General features: G+C 52.4%; 1 protein-coding gene across 3 annotated transcripts in view; it reads right to left on the bottom strand.

Moving 5' to 3' along the window:
* PACC1 (proton activated chloride channel 1) overlaps window positions 1-15,352 on the bottom strand; it is a 32,768-nt gene that overhangs the window by 2,957 nt on the left and 14,459 nt on the right. Inside the window, exons 3-7 of one of the 3 annotated variants that reach the window (XM_068985952.1) lie at window positions 8,198-8,407; window positions 6,644-6,795; window positions 4,226-4,368; window positions 2,905-3,049; window positions 200-307 (exon numbers count right to left, since the gene is read on the bottom strand). In XM_068985952.1, the coding sequence (XP_068842053.1) occupies window positions 200-307; window positions 2,905-3,049; window positions 4,226-4,368; window positions 6,644-6,795; window positions 8,198-8,407 (758 nt within the window). Of the gene's footprint in view, window positions 1-195; window positions 308-2,904; window positions 3,050-4,225; window positions 4,369-6,643; window positions 6,796-8,197; window positions 8,408-15,352 lie in introns of those variants that run through there. The other 2 variants (XM_068985953.1, XM_068985954.1) reach the window with 2 other exon arrangements.

Here is a 15,352-nt window from a genome sequence, read left to right as displayed (position 1 = left end):
AACAAAGACGAAGCCCCCGTGTGCACGGGGAAGACGGTCCAGCGCTGAAGACGAGATTAAACGCAAATGAAAGAGAACGTGCATGTCACAAATACAAGCGGCAGATCAGCGCTACGGAAGGAGATGAGGACGGCCCGCGAGGATGAGCCTAAACAGCTCAGGTAGGAAGCTCACGGTCAAGACCTTAGGCGATACTCACATCCTGGACTTTCTGGATGAAAGGATCTTTCCATTCAAAGACCACAAAAAACAACTGAGCGCTTTTCTCGGCCACGGGTCTCTGGTCAATGTAGTTAACCACACTGGTCTAGGTACAGAGGATAGAAAGCAGTGTTAGGGCCTTTGTGCCGCCCTGGCCGGGGCTCCAGGGAAGGTCAGGGCAGTTTAGGGGATCTGACACCCTGGCTCCCCTCGCTCCATCTTTTGGAGGCAAAGAGACAAAAACCTCCTCTACACCATGTCCTGAGACTGGTCCCAGAGCCCAGGCTTCAGCTTGGTTCCCATAGAATCTGGAGTACACAGTGGGTGTTTTGGACTGTCACTGAAATCTGTCACTAGATACCTGTGCATGCTAAGTCACTTCCATCGTGTCCGACTCTGCGACCCCAGGGACCATAGCCCACCCAGGCTCCTCTGTCCACGGGATTCTCCAGGCAAGAATACTGGAGTGGGTTGCCATGCTCTCCTCTAGGGGATCTTCCCCACCCAGGGATCGAACCTGTGTCTCTTAAGTCTCTGGCACTGGCAGGTGGGTTTCTTTACCACTAGCGCCTCCTGGGAAGCTAGACATCTGTACTCCTGATTAAATCATTTTCAAAGTACTGTGTAAGGCTCAACTCACAACATAAAAATCTCACATTCCAAAATACTTGACCTGAAGAGCTGAGTGTTACAACCCTTCCAGTCTTGCAGGACAAAGTGCAGCCTCACAGACTGGCCCAGCTGAGCACTCCCTGTAAACAGTTAGCAGGCGTGCTTGGTGAGGCCTGGTTACAGCAACTGCAGAGGCTGGGAGGTGAGATGGAGAGCAGACAGGTCCCAGGGGCAGAAGCCTGGCTGGGCCATCGTCTGCTCTGAGCCTCTCCTTTACACTCATCAGTTCAGTTCAGTTCAGTCGCTCAGTCGTATCTGACTCTTTGTGACCCCATGGACTGCAACACGCCAGGCTTCCCTGTCCACCACCAACTCCCGGAGTTTACTCAAACTCATGTCCACTGAGTCGGTGATGCTACCCAACTATCTCATCCTCTGCCGTTCCCTTCTCCTCTCGCCTTCAATCTTTCCCAGCATCAGGATCTTTTCAAATGAGTCAGCTCTCCTCTGCACTCATAAACAGGACAAAACGCCCATCTCACTGAGCTGTAGCAAGGCTCTCGTAAAACAACACATAGGAAAAGCATTTTGAACTTTACAACATGATATAAAAACATAAAGAAAATAATTTTAAAAACATTTTTGTTCCAAGGAGTGTTCACATCCCTTGCCAAAGACTTCCCATGCAGCCAATGCTGAAAGGCACGCACCCCTTCCATAGCGCACAGGCTTGCGGGGTGAGGGGGCTGGCTCCCTGGTTTCAGATCACAGCTGGAGCTCCCAGGGGAGCCAGGGAGGCCTGTGAAGATCTAACCATAAGGTGGACATGCCGAGTCTCCTTTCTCAGCTGATTTGGGGGCCAGATAAGAAAGAACTTGTAGAGTTCTTGGCCGAAAAGTGTGGTGTAAAAATCTAGGCGATGACAACCATCTTGCAAAAGAGAAATATTTTAAGGACCTACTGCCAGGGGGTCGTCACCACCTATGGCAGGAAAAAAAAAAAAATCCTGTCTCTTAAAGGAAACTGGCTTTAAGCCTTTCCCAAAGGCCTCCCACCTGGAGAAGTCCTAGGACCGTGGTGCGGGCAGGGGCAGACCCAGAGGAGGCCCTGAGTGCCTGGCTTCTGTTGGCCCGTCCGTCAGCTGGAGTGGGTCCTCCTACTTCAACCTGGCCCCTTCCTAACGCTGCCCCTCGGAGCCCAGCCCAAATGGAACTCCTCCACGGGGGAACAGAGGATGCGAGAACAGAGCCTTCTCCACACCCCTGCAGACCCCCAGCCACCGATACACAACACACAGGGTGGTCGGGCCCTGGGCGTGCATGCCGGCGGGAGGACTGAGCCCCTGCAGGGGCAGAAGCCGAGGCAACCCCAGGGTCCCCTCCCTCCACCCCAGCTCCACGCCTTTTCCCAAGAGCCTCTCACTCTCCTGCCTGGATCATGGCATGCTTTCTGGCTGCAGGTCAGAGGGCTGAAAGCTTTCCTATCACACTTCCCCATTAGCAGAGCGTTCTGAGCATGTACCCAACACATTTATCACTCTTACAAGTGACATTACTATCACTATCATAACGGTACCTGTGTTTTAAAACACTCAGAAAGACAAAAAGAATGAGATTTTTTTTAAAACCAAACAGATTAGAATGAGATTTTAAAAATATAAAAAGAAATTTTCCTCCTGTGTCCCAATGGGTCACCACGCACCTAACACTTCAGAGCCCCTCCCTGCATCTGACCTCTGCCCTGCGAATAGTCTTTTTTTTTTTTTTTAATGCAGCTGCCAGCTATGGGGGAGGGAGTGGAGCAGAGCTACAAACCAGCTCAGATCCAGCTGGACCAGGCACCGCTCTGTGAAATGCTCCACCATGTGCCCTCTGGGAGCCACTGGGACAAAAGCAAAGGGTCTGGGACAGGTCAGGCCTGCACAAGAAAACACGCAGCAAATCCCCTGGCGGCGAGCCCACTCACTTCCTGTCGAACATCCACTCACCCTTAAGACCCTGGGGTGAAGCTGACCCCTCCGAGAGGCTTCCCCGCATGCAGGACTCAAGGATGGACCCAGGGACGGTGCAAGGTGAGCCCAGCGCCACCTACCTCCTGCCGGAACTCCACCGCCTCCCGCCCGTCCTCCTCCTTGGTCTCCACCAGGGACATCTTAACCCAGGTGCGGAAGCCCCCGGAGAACTTCCAGCTGGAATAGGCACTCTCGCAGGCCTGCATGAAGCCGGCCCTGTCTGGGCTTGGAGAGCAGAGAAGGAAGGTCTGCGTTAATCAGGCAGGGCTCGAACTTAGCCAGACTCCAGCCCCTACCGGCAGCCAGCTCCTCTGCTGGTACTGGCAGGGTGCGGCCCACCCCCTCCTTCTTCACGGCTGGAGGGGAAGCTGCCGCCTGCCTCAAGGCCGAAGCGTGGTCCCTGGAGCTCCCAGCAGAAGCCCCCCACCCTACCCCCTCCCTGTCTTCCCCACCACCTGCTCCCAGCAGAGGCCTGCAGACTGGGCTGGGCCCCCCAGCACCCTGGAGAACTCAGCTTCAGCAGCCCTAGGGTGCCCTCCCTGGCCATCAGCCTCCCTAAAGGCCCGGAGAGGGGAGGAGGGTTCCCTTGGGAGCTCTCAGCCAGAGGAGGCATCTGCAGCGCCCACCCAAAGGTCACAGAGCGCCCACGGCCAAGAGGAAACCGCAGCACAGCGCTGAGAACGCTCAGAGGGGTACAGGGAGGCGCTGGGCAAGGAGGGGACGCGGCCCGCGTCTGCAGGGAAGGGAGGGGAGCTCCAGCTAGAAGAAGGGGCAGAAGAGGCCCCGAGCCCCAGGACAGGGCCACAGTGTGACCAGCAGAGGCAGCTCATGGCCACGTCAGCTCGGGGGTGGAGGGGCAGCCTTCTTTCAGCCACGGCTCCTTGAAACGGAGCCACCGCACCTGGAGGACCCAAGTCACCAGCCCCTCAGGACCCCCTGCAGGACACGCTCCCGCCGCCCACGACCACTCTGGGCCCCAGAGATGGTGCAACAGGGGTGTCCCAAGATGTACAAGAACTTGCACCCTCCCGCTAGAAATGGGTGGCAAGGGGGCACTGGGCCCTCCCTTAGGGCCAGCCCCCCCGTCCCAGGACACAGGGGAAACGCAGCCCAGGGCGGAGGCTGGCCGCCTGGGGCCTTACAGAAACCGGGCAGCTCCGGCCTATCCTCTGCAGCGCCGTCAGGGAGTGGGGGACCCAAGTGCCCACCCTCTGGGGCACATCCAGCTCTGCATGTGGGGTCAGAACACCCTCCCAGGCTCCCAGGACTTTCTCAGGGGGCTCTCCATCTGCCCGGCGGCCGCCTAGTGTCCCAATTCCCCGCACCTGCCCCCCACCCCCAGCCCAGGGATGCACACGGCTAGAGTGAGATCCCGGGGGTCAAGCGGGCTCTGAAGGGCACCTGTGCAGGAACTCCTGGAAGGACGAGAATAGCAGGTAATCGATGGCGCTGAAGTCCTCGCTGCTCTGGTTCAGGCGGAACTGGAGGAAGACCAGCTCCCGCTTCTGCACCTCCCGCGGCCCCCGCACAATCAGGGCGGATTTCTGCAGAGACAGAGACCAGAGTGCCAGCCTGGGGAGCCGGGCACACATGCCCACCCACCGAGGCGGGCTCTCCAGTGGACCAGGCCCGGGCAACCCAGGACGCAGGAGTCTCCTCCCGGGGCCAAGGCAGGACACACCTCACAGGTCCCACCCCAGGGGCGTCACCAGGCCTCGGCAGGTGGCCATGCCTCTCGGGGGAGCTCCATCGCGGCCTCTGCTCCTTCACCGCTCTGCCTGGTGCGGGAAGGGACGCGGGGCCCGGGGGCCAGGTGCCTCCTCTCTAGTCCACGGCTATGGATGGCAAGGAGCCACCTGGGGCTGGAGGCAGTAACTGCAGTCAGCTTCCGTCTGCACGGAAACAACTCTCCTTTTGAGCCCTCATTTCATGAATTTCTATGATATTCAGTTGAACTCTAACTATTATAACAAATCCAACCAGCCTGGACGGGTGTGGGCCACGATGACTCCTGGTAAGCGTCCCACTCAGAGGGGAGCCAAGAGGAAGGAAGGCCAGGGAGCCGGTATCCACAGAGCCATCTAAGTGGGCACAGGCTGGTACCCAGGGAACTAAGACAGCGGGGCATCCGGATGGTGTCTGCACTGTACTATCCAGCTCCTCGTTCAAATTTCTTACAGTTCTTTTCACTTAAATTAGCTCCCATTTCCTGGAGTCAATTCTGTCAGTTCCTCTCCAGCCTCTTCTGCTGTTGGTCTCCCGGCGACCCTGAATTCTCCATTCTGAGTGTAGGGTCGGGCTGACTAGTGCAGGTCTGGGGTGTGGGCTTCCTCCTAAGCGGGGCTCTTGCAGGCTGGCCCTGGCCTGGGGCTCACGGGGAGGACACCCCGAGGCAGTGGGCTGTGCGGGCCGGCGGGCCAGGCACTCCACGTCCTCATCTCCCATAAAGAGTCCTTTATCCCAGCACTCTCCTCCTCCTGCTGCGGACATCCCGTCTGAGTTCTGCTGTTTCTCTCTGCTGACCCAGTGCCCAGGCAGGAACCTCCACCCCGAGCTTATGCAGAGAAGGGCCCCGGGGCCTTCGCCCAGAGCACTGTCCCCAGAAGCCCTGCGAGGGCTGCAAGCCGGGCCGCCGGGCCCAGAGCCAGGATCCCAACTTGCCCAATGGGCAGCCTGGCTCTTCGTGATGAAAGAGAGCTGGGAGTGGGAGGAAAGCCTTCACCATGACAGCAGGGACTCCGTGGCCCCTGCTTTCGCGCATGGGCTTTCCCTGGCCCTGCTCCATAGATCTGATCCAATGGGCTGTTTATACCTTACACCAGTTCCTCAAAATCTCTGGTCCTCCTATCCGTTCTTGGTTGGCAGGGTTATTATCGATATTGTACCTTACTCTATCCTGTGCAGGAACGGGAATCATTTCAGCAGGATTTCAGGAGGAGGTCTAGAATACATATTAACAAAAAGTCTCAGAGGAATTCTTTCATCTCAGGTCCACCTGGGGCCTCTGTATCACCCAAGGGGCAGGTCCTGCTCCGTATTCAACACGCGAGCTGCCTCATCCAGCCAGGCCTTCTGTCCACAGCTTCGCCATCTGCTACCCTTTGGGGGCCCCTGGCTCTCCAGAGACACCTACCTGTGGAATTTTGCTCAGAGGAACAAACAAGCATGCTGCTAACTCGCTTTATGTTTTGGTGCAGAGCTCCTCTGCCTAGAAACCCTTTCCTTCCTCGTTTTGAGCTGGAAAACTTAACGCAGCCCTGTCCTTTTGGAAACAAGGATACGGGATGCAAAGGAGAGGATGTAAATATACACAGAATTCCTTCTTTGCCTCCAGAACCCTTGTCATCCACTCTCCTGCTGAGCTGAGCTTCCGTGATGGCCGGGCCAGGGTCCTTGTTCCCGGACCAGCGCTCCTTCTCACAGGGGGCCCCGTTATTCCAGAACACGGATTCCCAGGCCCCGACCCCAGGAACCACGATTCCAGTGGGCCCAAGTGGAACCTGGAATCTGTATTATCAGAAACGATCCTGGCAGTTCTGTTGAGCACTCGGGAACGGGGCCCGCCTGGCGACATCACACCAGCTTCACTCTGCAGCCCTGCCTCCTTCCATCCACACTGAGGGAATCGCAGAGGGTCACTCAGAGAAGGATGAGGCCCCACGGCCGCCCTGGATGCAGGCGAGCCAGCCACGGCCAGACCCCAGAGGACAGCCTCATGTTTGCTGTGGGTGAGGGCCCACACCAAGGGCAAGGGAGGCTAGCTGGCAGAAAGAAGATGGGGACCCTCGGGGTACGCACTGCCCAGGAGACGAGCGTTACCAGGGTCTGATTGGAGAAGGGGTCCGTGTAGTTGATCCTCTGGGTGGTGCAGTTCACGTCTCCGGGCTGCCCGGGGCTCCTCAGAGGCGGGATGACCTCGTAATAGTGCTTACAGCTGAGCAGCTGGGCCTGACCGGGGTACAGGGCGATGCCTGGAGGCGGGACAGGGAGAAGTGAACACACGCCTAAAACCATGTCATGCGTATTTTTTCACACTCATCAATCACCTAAGTCCAGGACTCCTGGGGTGACTGCAGACGAGGAAGAAAAAAAAGGGCTGTTTACAGAGGGTGGGGAGCCCCATGCCCTGCCCTCAGAAAGCCCCGCTCTCATGGAGGCAGCCAGGGCCTTCTCAGTTAGCCCTTCTCCTGGCTGGGGATGCAGCCAGCCCGGTGCCTATAGCAACACCCACCCCATTCAGAGCCCTCCTCCACGTGCTCCCAGGAGGTCCCCAGAGACCAAGCTGGGAGGCCAGGCCCCCCGGACCGCTGCCCGCCTGCAGGCTCACCGGGTGACCCTCAGCGGTGGGACTCCCCAGGTCCCCCGTCTCTCATCTCCTGCTCCGACTGGGAGCTCCACGTGTGCAAGTCACATCTCCAAAGTCCCTCCCCTTCCCCAGCCAAGGCGCCGCACTTCAAGCTGCAAGGATGGCAGGTGTTCTAACCACACTGAGAGCTGCACATGGACCCCGGACACCGGCAACGTCAGAGAGACAAAGGGACCAGATACAGAGTAAAACCCACAGAGAGAAAGACCACAGCGGACAGAGAGAGGAGGGACAATCACGAAGCGGGCGAAGAGGCTAGGACCGGCACACGTTGTCAAGAAGCCCCCGGGAGAGGGGACTCGAGACTCCGGCTCTGCACTGTGAGCAGTCCGTCCTGAGGGTCACTCGGGGGCGTCCCGTGGACAGAGTGGCGGGGGCACAGGCTGGGCGGGCAGAGCCCGAGCCCCCAGACCTCACGCCACGCCCCCCTCCACCGTTCACACCACGCTACCAGAACCCAGCACCAGCACCGCCACCCTGAAGCGGACAGCCCCCTCTTCGATAGAGATGGCTCCCAGTGGGTGATGTGGCCCGGGGGTCCCCTCTCCAGGCAGGCCCCAGCCATCTCTGGATGGCCGCGCCTCCCCTGCCTCCCGGAACTCCCACTTCCCCTGGTCACTGGGGCCCGGCTCCAGCCAGACTAGACTCATCTCCCCAGAGAAGCCCTGTCTCCCTAAGTTCATCTCTGCTCCTATGGACCCGCCTCCCAGAGAAACTCTTCCATCTGCCAAAGCCCAGCTCAAATCCTGCTGTGAACGAAGTCTTCGGTGCCCACTCCAGCCCTGCAGCCAGCACTCCAGGCTTGGTCCACGTCGCTCCTCGGCACACGACCCTCTGGCTGGGTACCAACAGCAGCTCATGGGGTGGGGCAACCCACACCCAGACTGTCTCAGACTCCCCTGCCCTTCCCATGGTGGCCGGCACCGTGCCAGGAATGCAATGGAGGCTTGGGGGGTATTTAGAAGTCGCTGCCTGGGACCCAATGCCTGTCCTGGGGCAGGCGCTACCTGGGGCGTCGTAGCGATCCACCTCCTTGTAAGACACCGACATGACAGGGTGCTTGAGCTTCTCGCGGAAGTCCGTGATGGTCTGGTAGACCAGGAAGACGGCCACGGCCATGAGCAGCAGGTAGATGAAGATGAGCAGGACTGAGAAGACGTTCTTCAGGCAGGCCTTGCTGAAACGGATGCTGCTGGAGGCCGACTCACTGTCCAGGGCTGAGCAACAACAACACACACATGACCCAGAGGGCGTCTCCAGGCCCTTGACCTGCTTCACCCCAGAGGCGAGGCTGTCTGCACACCCAAACCCCCCACCCCAAAGCCCAACACCTGGCACCCGTCAACATACACCACACTCCTGCTCTGCCAGGATGGGGACCCAAGCTGGAGGAGACACCCCAGGAGACGCTTTCAACCCAGCATGGGCGCTGCCCACCCCTGAGCAGCCGAATCAGTGTGCCCTCCTCTGCCCTGAAGCCCCTCTCACCCGAAGCCTGGCCTGAAGCACTGTTCTCCCAATGGCTGCCTCCTAACTCACCTTTCAGGTTTCAGTTTAGAAAGGCATGTCCTCAAGGAAGCCCCCTCGACCCCGTAACTTGATTGGCACCCGTTTCTCAGTGCTCCCAGGACACCCTATGGCCCTTGTTATCACTCTGCAATGTCACCGTCTACATGTCTTTTTATCCCCCAGGCTGTGAGCTCCACGTGGGTGGATACGGGGCCATTCTTGTCCACACTGCACCCCGAGCCCTTCATGCGATGCCTGGAATATGGCAGGCCTTCTGTAACTAAATGGTGAATGACTGCATGTGTCCTGAGGCCATCCCCTCCCCAAAAGCCCTAAGGTGAAGACTTAAGACAGGATGACAGTGTTTGGAGCAGGGCCGTCAAGGAGCTAAGGCAGTTAAAGAAGGTCATAAGGATGGGCCCTAATCCAATAGCATGAATGACTATAAAGAAGAGGAAGAGCCCAGTGGCATTTTTCACTGAAACAGAACAAAACATTTTCAATTTGTATGGACACACACAACACCCTGAACAGTCAAAACAATCTTGAGAAAGAAGAACAGAGCTGAAGGAGTCACACCCCTTGACTTGAGACCATCAGTTCAGTTCAGTTCAGTTCAGTCGCTCAGTCGTGTCTGACTCTTTGTGACCCCATGGACTGTAGCACGCCAGGCCTCCCTGTCCATCACCAACTCCTGGAGTTTACTCAGACTCATGACCATCGAGTCGGTGATGCCATCCAACCATCTCATCCTCTGCCGTCCCCTTCTCCTCCCTTTTTCCACCTTTCCTAGCAACTTGAGACTATGCTACAAGGTAATCAAAACAGTATGATATGGGCATAAATACAGAAACACAGGTCAAAAGAACAGAATATCAAGCCCAGAAATAAACCCACACACTCGTGGCTAATTAATCCATGACAAAGGAGGCAAGAATATACACAAGAAAAAAGAAAATCTCTTCAGTAAGCAGTGTTGGGAAAACGGGACAGCTACGCGGAAAAGAATAAAATTAGAACATTCTCTAACAACATACACAAAAATAAACTCAGAATGGATAAAAGACCTAAATGTAAGACCAAACACTATAAAACTTCCAGAGGAAAACGTAGGCAGAACACTCTTTGACATAAATCGCAGCAATATTTTTTTAAATCCACCTTCTAAAGTAATGAAAATAAAAACAAAAGTAAACAACTGGGACTGAATTAAACTTAAAAGCTTAAAAACGAAAAGACAATCTCATGGTCTAGGAGAAAATATTTCCAAACTACAAGACTGACAAGGGATTAATTTCCAAAACATACAAATAGCTCATATAGTTTAATAAAAAAAAAAAATCCAATCAAAAAATGGGCAAAAGACCTAAACAGACATTTTTCCAAAGAAGACATACAGATGGCCAGAAGGCACGTGAAAAGACGTTCAATATCGCTAACTATTAGAGTGAAGTGAAGTGAAGTCACTCAGTCATGTCTGACTCTTTGCAACCCCATGGACTGTAGCCTACCAGGCTCCTCTGTCCATGGAATTTTCCAGGCAAGAATACTGGAGTGGGGCGCCATTTCCTTCTCCAGGGGATATTAGAGTAACACAGATCAAACCACAACAACATAATCACCTCTCACCTGTACAGAATGACCATCACTGTAAGAGGTCTACAAATAATAAATGCTGGAGAGGGTGTGGAGAAAAGGGAGGGCCTATGGGTAATGGCAACCCACTCCAGTACTCTTGCCTGGAAAATCCGATGGACGGAGGAGCCTGGGTAGGCTGCACTCCATGGGGTCGCTAAGAGTCGGACACGACTGAGCGACTTCACTTTCTTTTTTCACTTTCATGCATTGGAGAAGGCAATGGCAACCCACTCCAGCACTCTTGCCTGGAGAATCCCAGGGACGGCAGAGCCTGGTGGGCTGCCGTCTATGGGTTCGCACAGAGTTGGACATGACTGAAGCGACTTAGCAGCATACTACTGGTAGGAATGTAAACTGGTACAGCCACCATGGAGAACACTACGGAGGGTCCTCAGAAAACTAAAAACAGAATTCTATACGATCCTGCAATCCTACTCCTGGGCCCGCATCTGGAGAAAACTCTGATTCGAAAAGATAACATGGAGCCCAGTACTCACTGCAATGCTGTTTGTAACAGCCAAGACATGGAAGCAACCTGAGTCTACCAACAGGTGAATGCACAGGGAAGATGAGGCACACGCGCACAGTGGAACACGGCTCATCCATTAAAAAGGAGGAAACAATGCCATTTCCAGCAACGTGGATGGACACACAGATGATCATATTAAGTGAAATCAGTCAGACAGAGAAAGACAATCATCATTAATATGCGGAATCTAAAAAAAAAAATGATACAAATGAACTTACTCACAAAACAGAAATAGACTCACACACTTAGAGAACAAATGTATACCAAAGGAGAGAGCAGGAGGCGGTGTGGAGAGAGAGAAATCAGGGATGTGGGATTAACATATACACACTACTGTAAAAAAACTAGGTGAACAGCAAGGACCTGCTGCATAGCACAGGGACCTGTCTCGGCATCAGGGAACAACCTGGTGGGCTGGAAAAGAATCTGAAAGAGAACATATATGCATAGCTGATTCACTTTGCTGTATGCTTAAAACTAACAAAACACGGTAAATTAACCATACTTTGAAGAGGGAGAGACAAGAAGGTGCAGACACTCAGAGAAAAAGTCACACATGAGAACGCACCGACTGAAAGCCAAAGGAAAGGGGCCTTGGGAGACTCCAAACCTGCCGACACCAGGGCCCTGAATTTCCAGCCTCCGTAACCGGGAAAAACATTTCTGTTGCTTCAGCCACCAGCCTGAGGTACTTGCTGAGGACAGGCCGAGCTGAGACACTCCCACAGTGCTCCTGGAGGGTCTCTGCTCCTGAAACCGTGGGCTCCCTGAGGAAAAGCCTGTCTCCTCCCCAGCAGCTGAGCACCAGGCTGAGGAGGAAGCCGGGTTGGAATGGAAGCCCCAGAAGGCACGTGCTTGGCTTCTGGCTTCCAACAGTGACAAGGCTGCGCGGTCACACCACCCTTCTAACAGAACACAATTACAAACTTGGACGAAATAATTTAAAATTATTTGAAGGCGCTGGAAAATGATCAAAAGCAAGCTGAAACCAAAAGAGAATCTACCCCTTTTGAAAAAACAAAACCGCGTCTGGTGAGATTTGTAAACTTGCAGCTTTTTGCCTGAGGGCTCTGAACAGTCTCTATAAGGTGTGGTGCAGGGAGACAGTGGACAAAGTCCAAGGCTGGGGAAGCAGCCAGAAAGTTAGGGGAAAACTCTGAAAGGGAGGAAGCTACAAGGGCGAATGAACTCCCAAATCTGCAAACAAAACATGCTCCAGTTCTCACTGAAGACCCCAGGAGGGCCAGGAAAAAGCAGCAGCTGGAAACCGCAAGATTGAGAATAGAGTTCAGCTGCTCTTCATGCAAGAATATAGGCGATTAGAACTTGAGTCTTGCTATTTTATCTACTTGCTAAAAAAAAATTCTTCAGAGGCTCTCTCACCTCAGTGCTTCCAAGATGACCAAGAAAAGAAGGAACAATGGTCGTGCCAAAAAGGGCCGCTGCCACATGCAGCCTACTCACTGTACCAACTGTGCCCATGCGTGCCCAAGGAGAAGGCCATTAAGAAGTTCGTTGTTCGGAACATCGTACAGGCCACAGCCATCAGGGACATTTCTGAAGCGAGTGTTTTCGACGCCCATGTGCCTCCCAATCTGTATGTGAAACTACATTACTGCGTGAGTTGTGTGATTCACAGCAAGGTAGTCAGGAATCACTCTCAGGAAGCCCGGAAGGACCGAACACCTCCACCCCGATTTAGACCTGCGGGTGCTGCCCCACGTCCTCCACCAAAGCCCATGCAAGGATCCAAGTCCTTAAAGACTGAAGAAATATTGGTTTCTCTGAAAAGACAATAAAATGGAAGTTATACTTGAAAAAAATTTTTTTTTCCCACAGGACCATAAGAGAATTCAGAACCTCTATAATGTGTCACTGAAAATGTCTAGTGTTCAATAAAATAAATCATTAGACATGCAAATAAACAAGAAAATGTGACCCACACTTGAAAAAAGTAGTACATACAAACCAGCACCAAGATGACCCCAAATGTTGCAATTCACAGACAGGAATTTTACAGCACCTAAAGGACTTAAAAGAAAATGTATGGATAAGGAATGAACAGAGGAGAAGTATAGAAACTATAAAAAAAGAACCAATGGGGATTCTAGAGCTGAAAAGAAAAATAAATAAAATGAAAAACTCACTATGTAGTCTTTAACAGCAAAAGATGGCAGAAAAAAAAAAAAAAACAGTGTAGTTGAAGTTAAATGAACAGAAATCATCCAATCTGAAACAAGAAAGATTGAAGAAAAATCTAACAGAGCCTAGATAACTGTGGGACGACATCTAGCAGTCTAACAAAAGGTAACTGAAGAGAGAAAATAGATCGCACAAAATATCTGAAAAAAGAATGGCCCAAACTTCCCAAAACCTGGAGAAAAAAATATCAATTTATAGATTCAAGAAGCTCAATACATGCCAAGCAAGATAAGTAATAAACCAATTCTGGGCAAATCATCCTGAAACTGCCAATGCAAAGAGAAAAAAAATCTTGAAGGCACCCAGGAAAAAATGGAGGCGGTGAGGGGGGAGCATATTACATACAGGAAATTAAATCTAACAACAGGTTAATGTTTAATCAGAAGTAATGAAGGCCGAAAGACAATGGGGGCTTTCCTGTAGCTCAGATGGTAAAGAATCTGCCTGCAATGCAGGGGACCCAGGTTCAATCCCCAGGCTAGGAAGATCCCCTGGACAAGGGAATGGCAACCCACTCCAGTCTTCTTGCCTGGAGAATCCCATGGACAGAGGAGCCTGGTGGACTACAGTCCACGGGGTTGCAGAGTCAGACACGACTGAGCAACTGACACCACTACTACAAGACAATGGAACATCTTTAACGTATTGAAAGAAAAAAAAAAATTCCATCAACTCAAGAATGTTTAAATTCCAGCAAACTAACCTTTAAAAATGAAGGGGACATAAAGGTATTTTCAAACACAAAAGCAGAGAGCATTCATTACCAACAGATCTGCACTAGAATGCATGCTAAAGAAAACTCTGAAATGACACTAGATGGTAACTCCCAGATGTATACGAAGCAAGAAAGATCCCTGGAAATGTTAACTATGTGGGTAAATATAAAAAACCAGTTATATAATTTTAAAAATTTAAGGCTATCTAATGCAAAAATTATACAACAATACTGCAAACTTTCTAACTTTCAGGAAAGAAGCGACAGAGAAACAACAAACCTATGAGACAAACAGAGAACAATAAAACGGTGGAGCCACAGGCGACCGTACCAGCACCTGCAGTAAACAGACTAGATACCAGTGGAAAGGCAGAGACTACCACCAGTCTGGACTAAACCCAAGACCCAACCAAATGCCGTAATTAAGAGATGGACTTTAAATACAAAGACACAAGAGTATTTGCTCGTATCTCATTTTCTTTTATTTAGAAAGCACAAAAGCAAGAGGAGCACAGAACTACAAAGGGCCCTAGGTGGTCAGAAAGAAGGAAATCATTCACTCTACGCCCACAATCCAACATCGAGCACCAGCTCTACGTGCAACACTTTGTGCTGCGGGCTTCAGGGAGATACCGAGAGAGGACCCAAGGGAGAAGGATCGATGGTTTGTGCTACAAGCGCAACAGAACTCCGAAGTCCCTGAAGGTGGAAACTGTGAGATTTCCTTTCCTCAGAGGGACGAAGGGGAGTCAGGGAGCGGGGCAGAGGTCAGCAGAGGCTTTGTGGAGGAGGCTGTGTTAGCTCTGGGACTAAAGCCCCGGGAGGATTCTGAGGAAGGCATCATCTGCTGTTCACTATTCACGTGTTTGGTGAACTGAAGACCAGCTCTCTAGCCCAGAGGCACAGCGGCAGCATGGGCTGCAAACCCAGCTCTGCTGCTGACTATGACCACTCTGTGGCCCACAGCAAGCCATCTGGCGCTCCTAGGGCTCACCTGCTGCCTGTGAAAAGGAAATCATTTCAGTGTTCTAGCATTTCTGAGAGAAGCAAATGACAAATTTGCTTCAAATGCCTGGCAGAGTACCTGCTCCATGAATTACTGTCACTGTGAGAGAGAATGTACCCTCTACCCCTCAAAAAATGAAGCCCTCAGCGATGAAGATAACAAAGATGAAGACCATGAAACAACCATCTCATAATAATTAATGAGAAAAAAATACAAGAAGATAAAATGGAGGTGGGACAGGATACAGTGTTTCACATAATAGGCATGTAATGTTTTCATGTCTGTTAAATGGATGAACAGCCCAAAAAACAGATGAATTAAGTTGTGCAATGCCAACTTAGCTACCTCTCAACTGGTCAGTACATTTCAGGCACACAGAACTAGAAACCAATTGATGCGCCTTACTATTAATGGCAGAAAGTTTAAAAAATTCTTCCTTCACAGGAATGCCAATTCGCAGAAGGGTTTGTGTGGTTCCTTCAGGTCGTGAAGAGCAGGTTACTCTAGCCAATGGATGTTTTAAGAGGAAGCAGGAAGCCCCAAGGAAACCCCTTGGGTAGCTG

The sequence above is a fragment of the Capricornis sumatraensis genome, chromosome 14 (assembly GCF_032405125.1).
Source record: "Capricornis sumatraensis isolate serow.1 chromosome 14, serow.2, whole genome shotgun sequence".
NCBI classification, from domain to species: Eukaryota; Metazoa; Chordata; class Mammalia; order Artiodactyla; family Bovidae; genus Capricornis; species Capricornis sumatraensis.
This window is presented reverse-complemented; position numbering and strand designations above follow the sequence as displayed.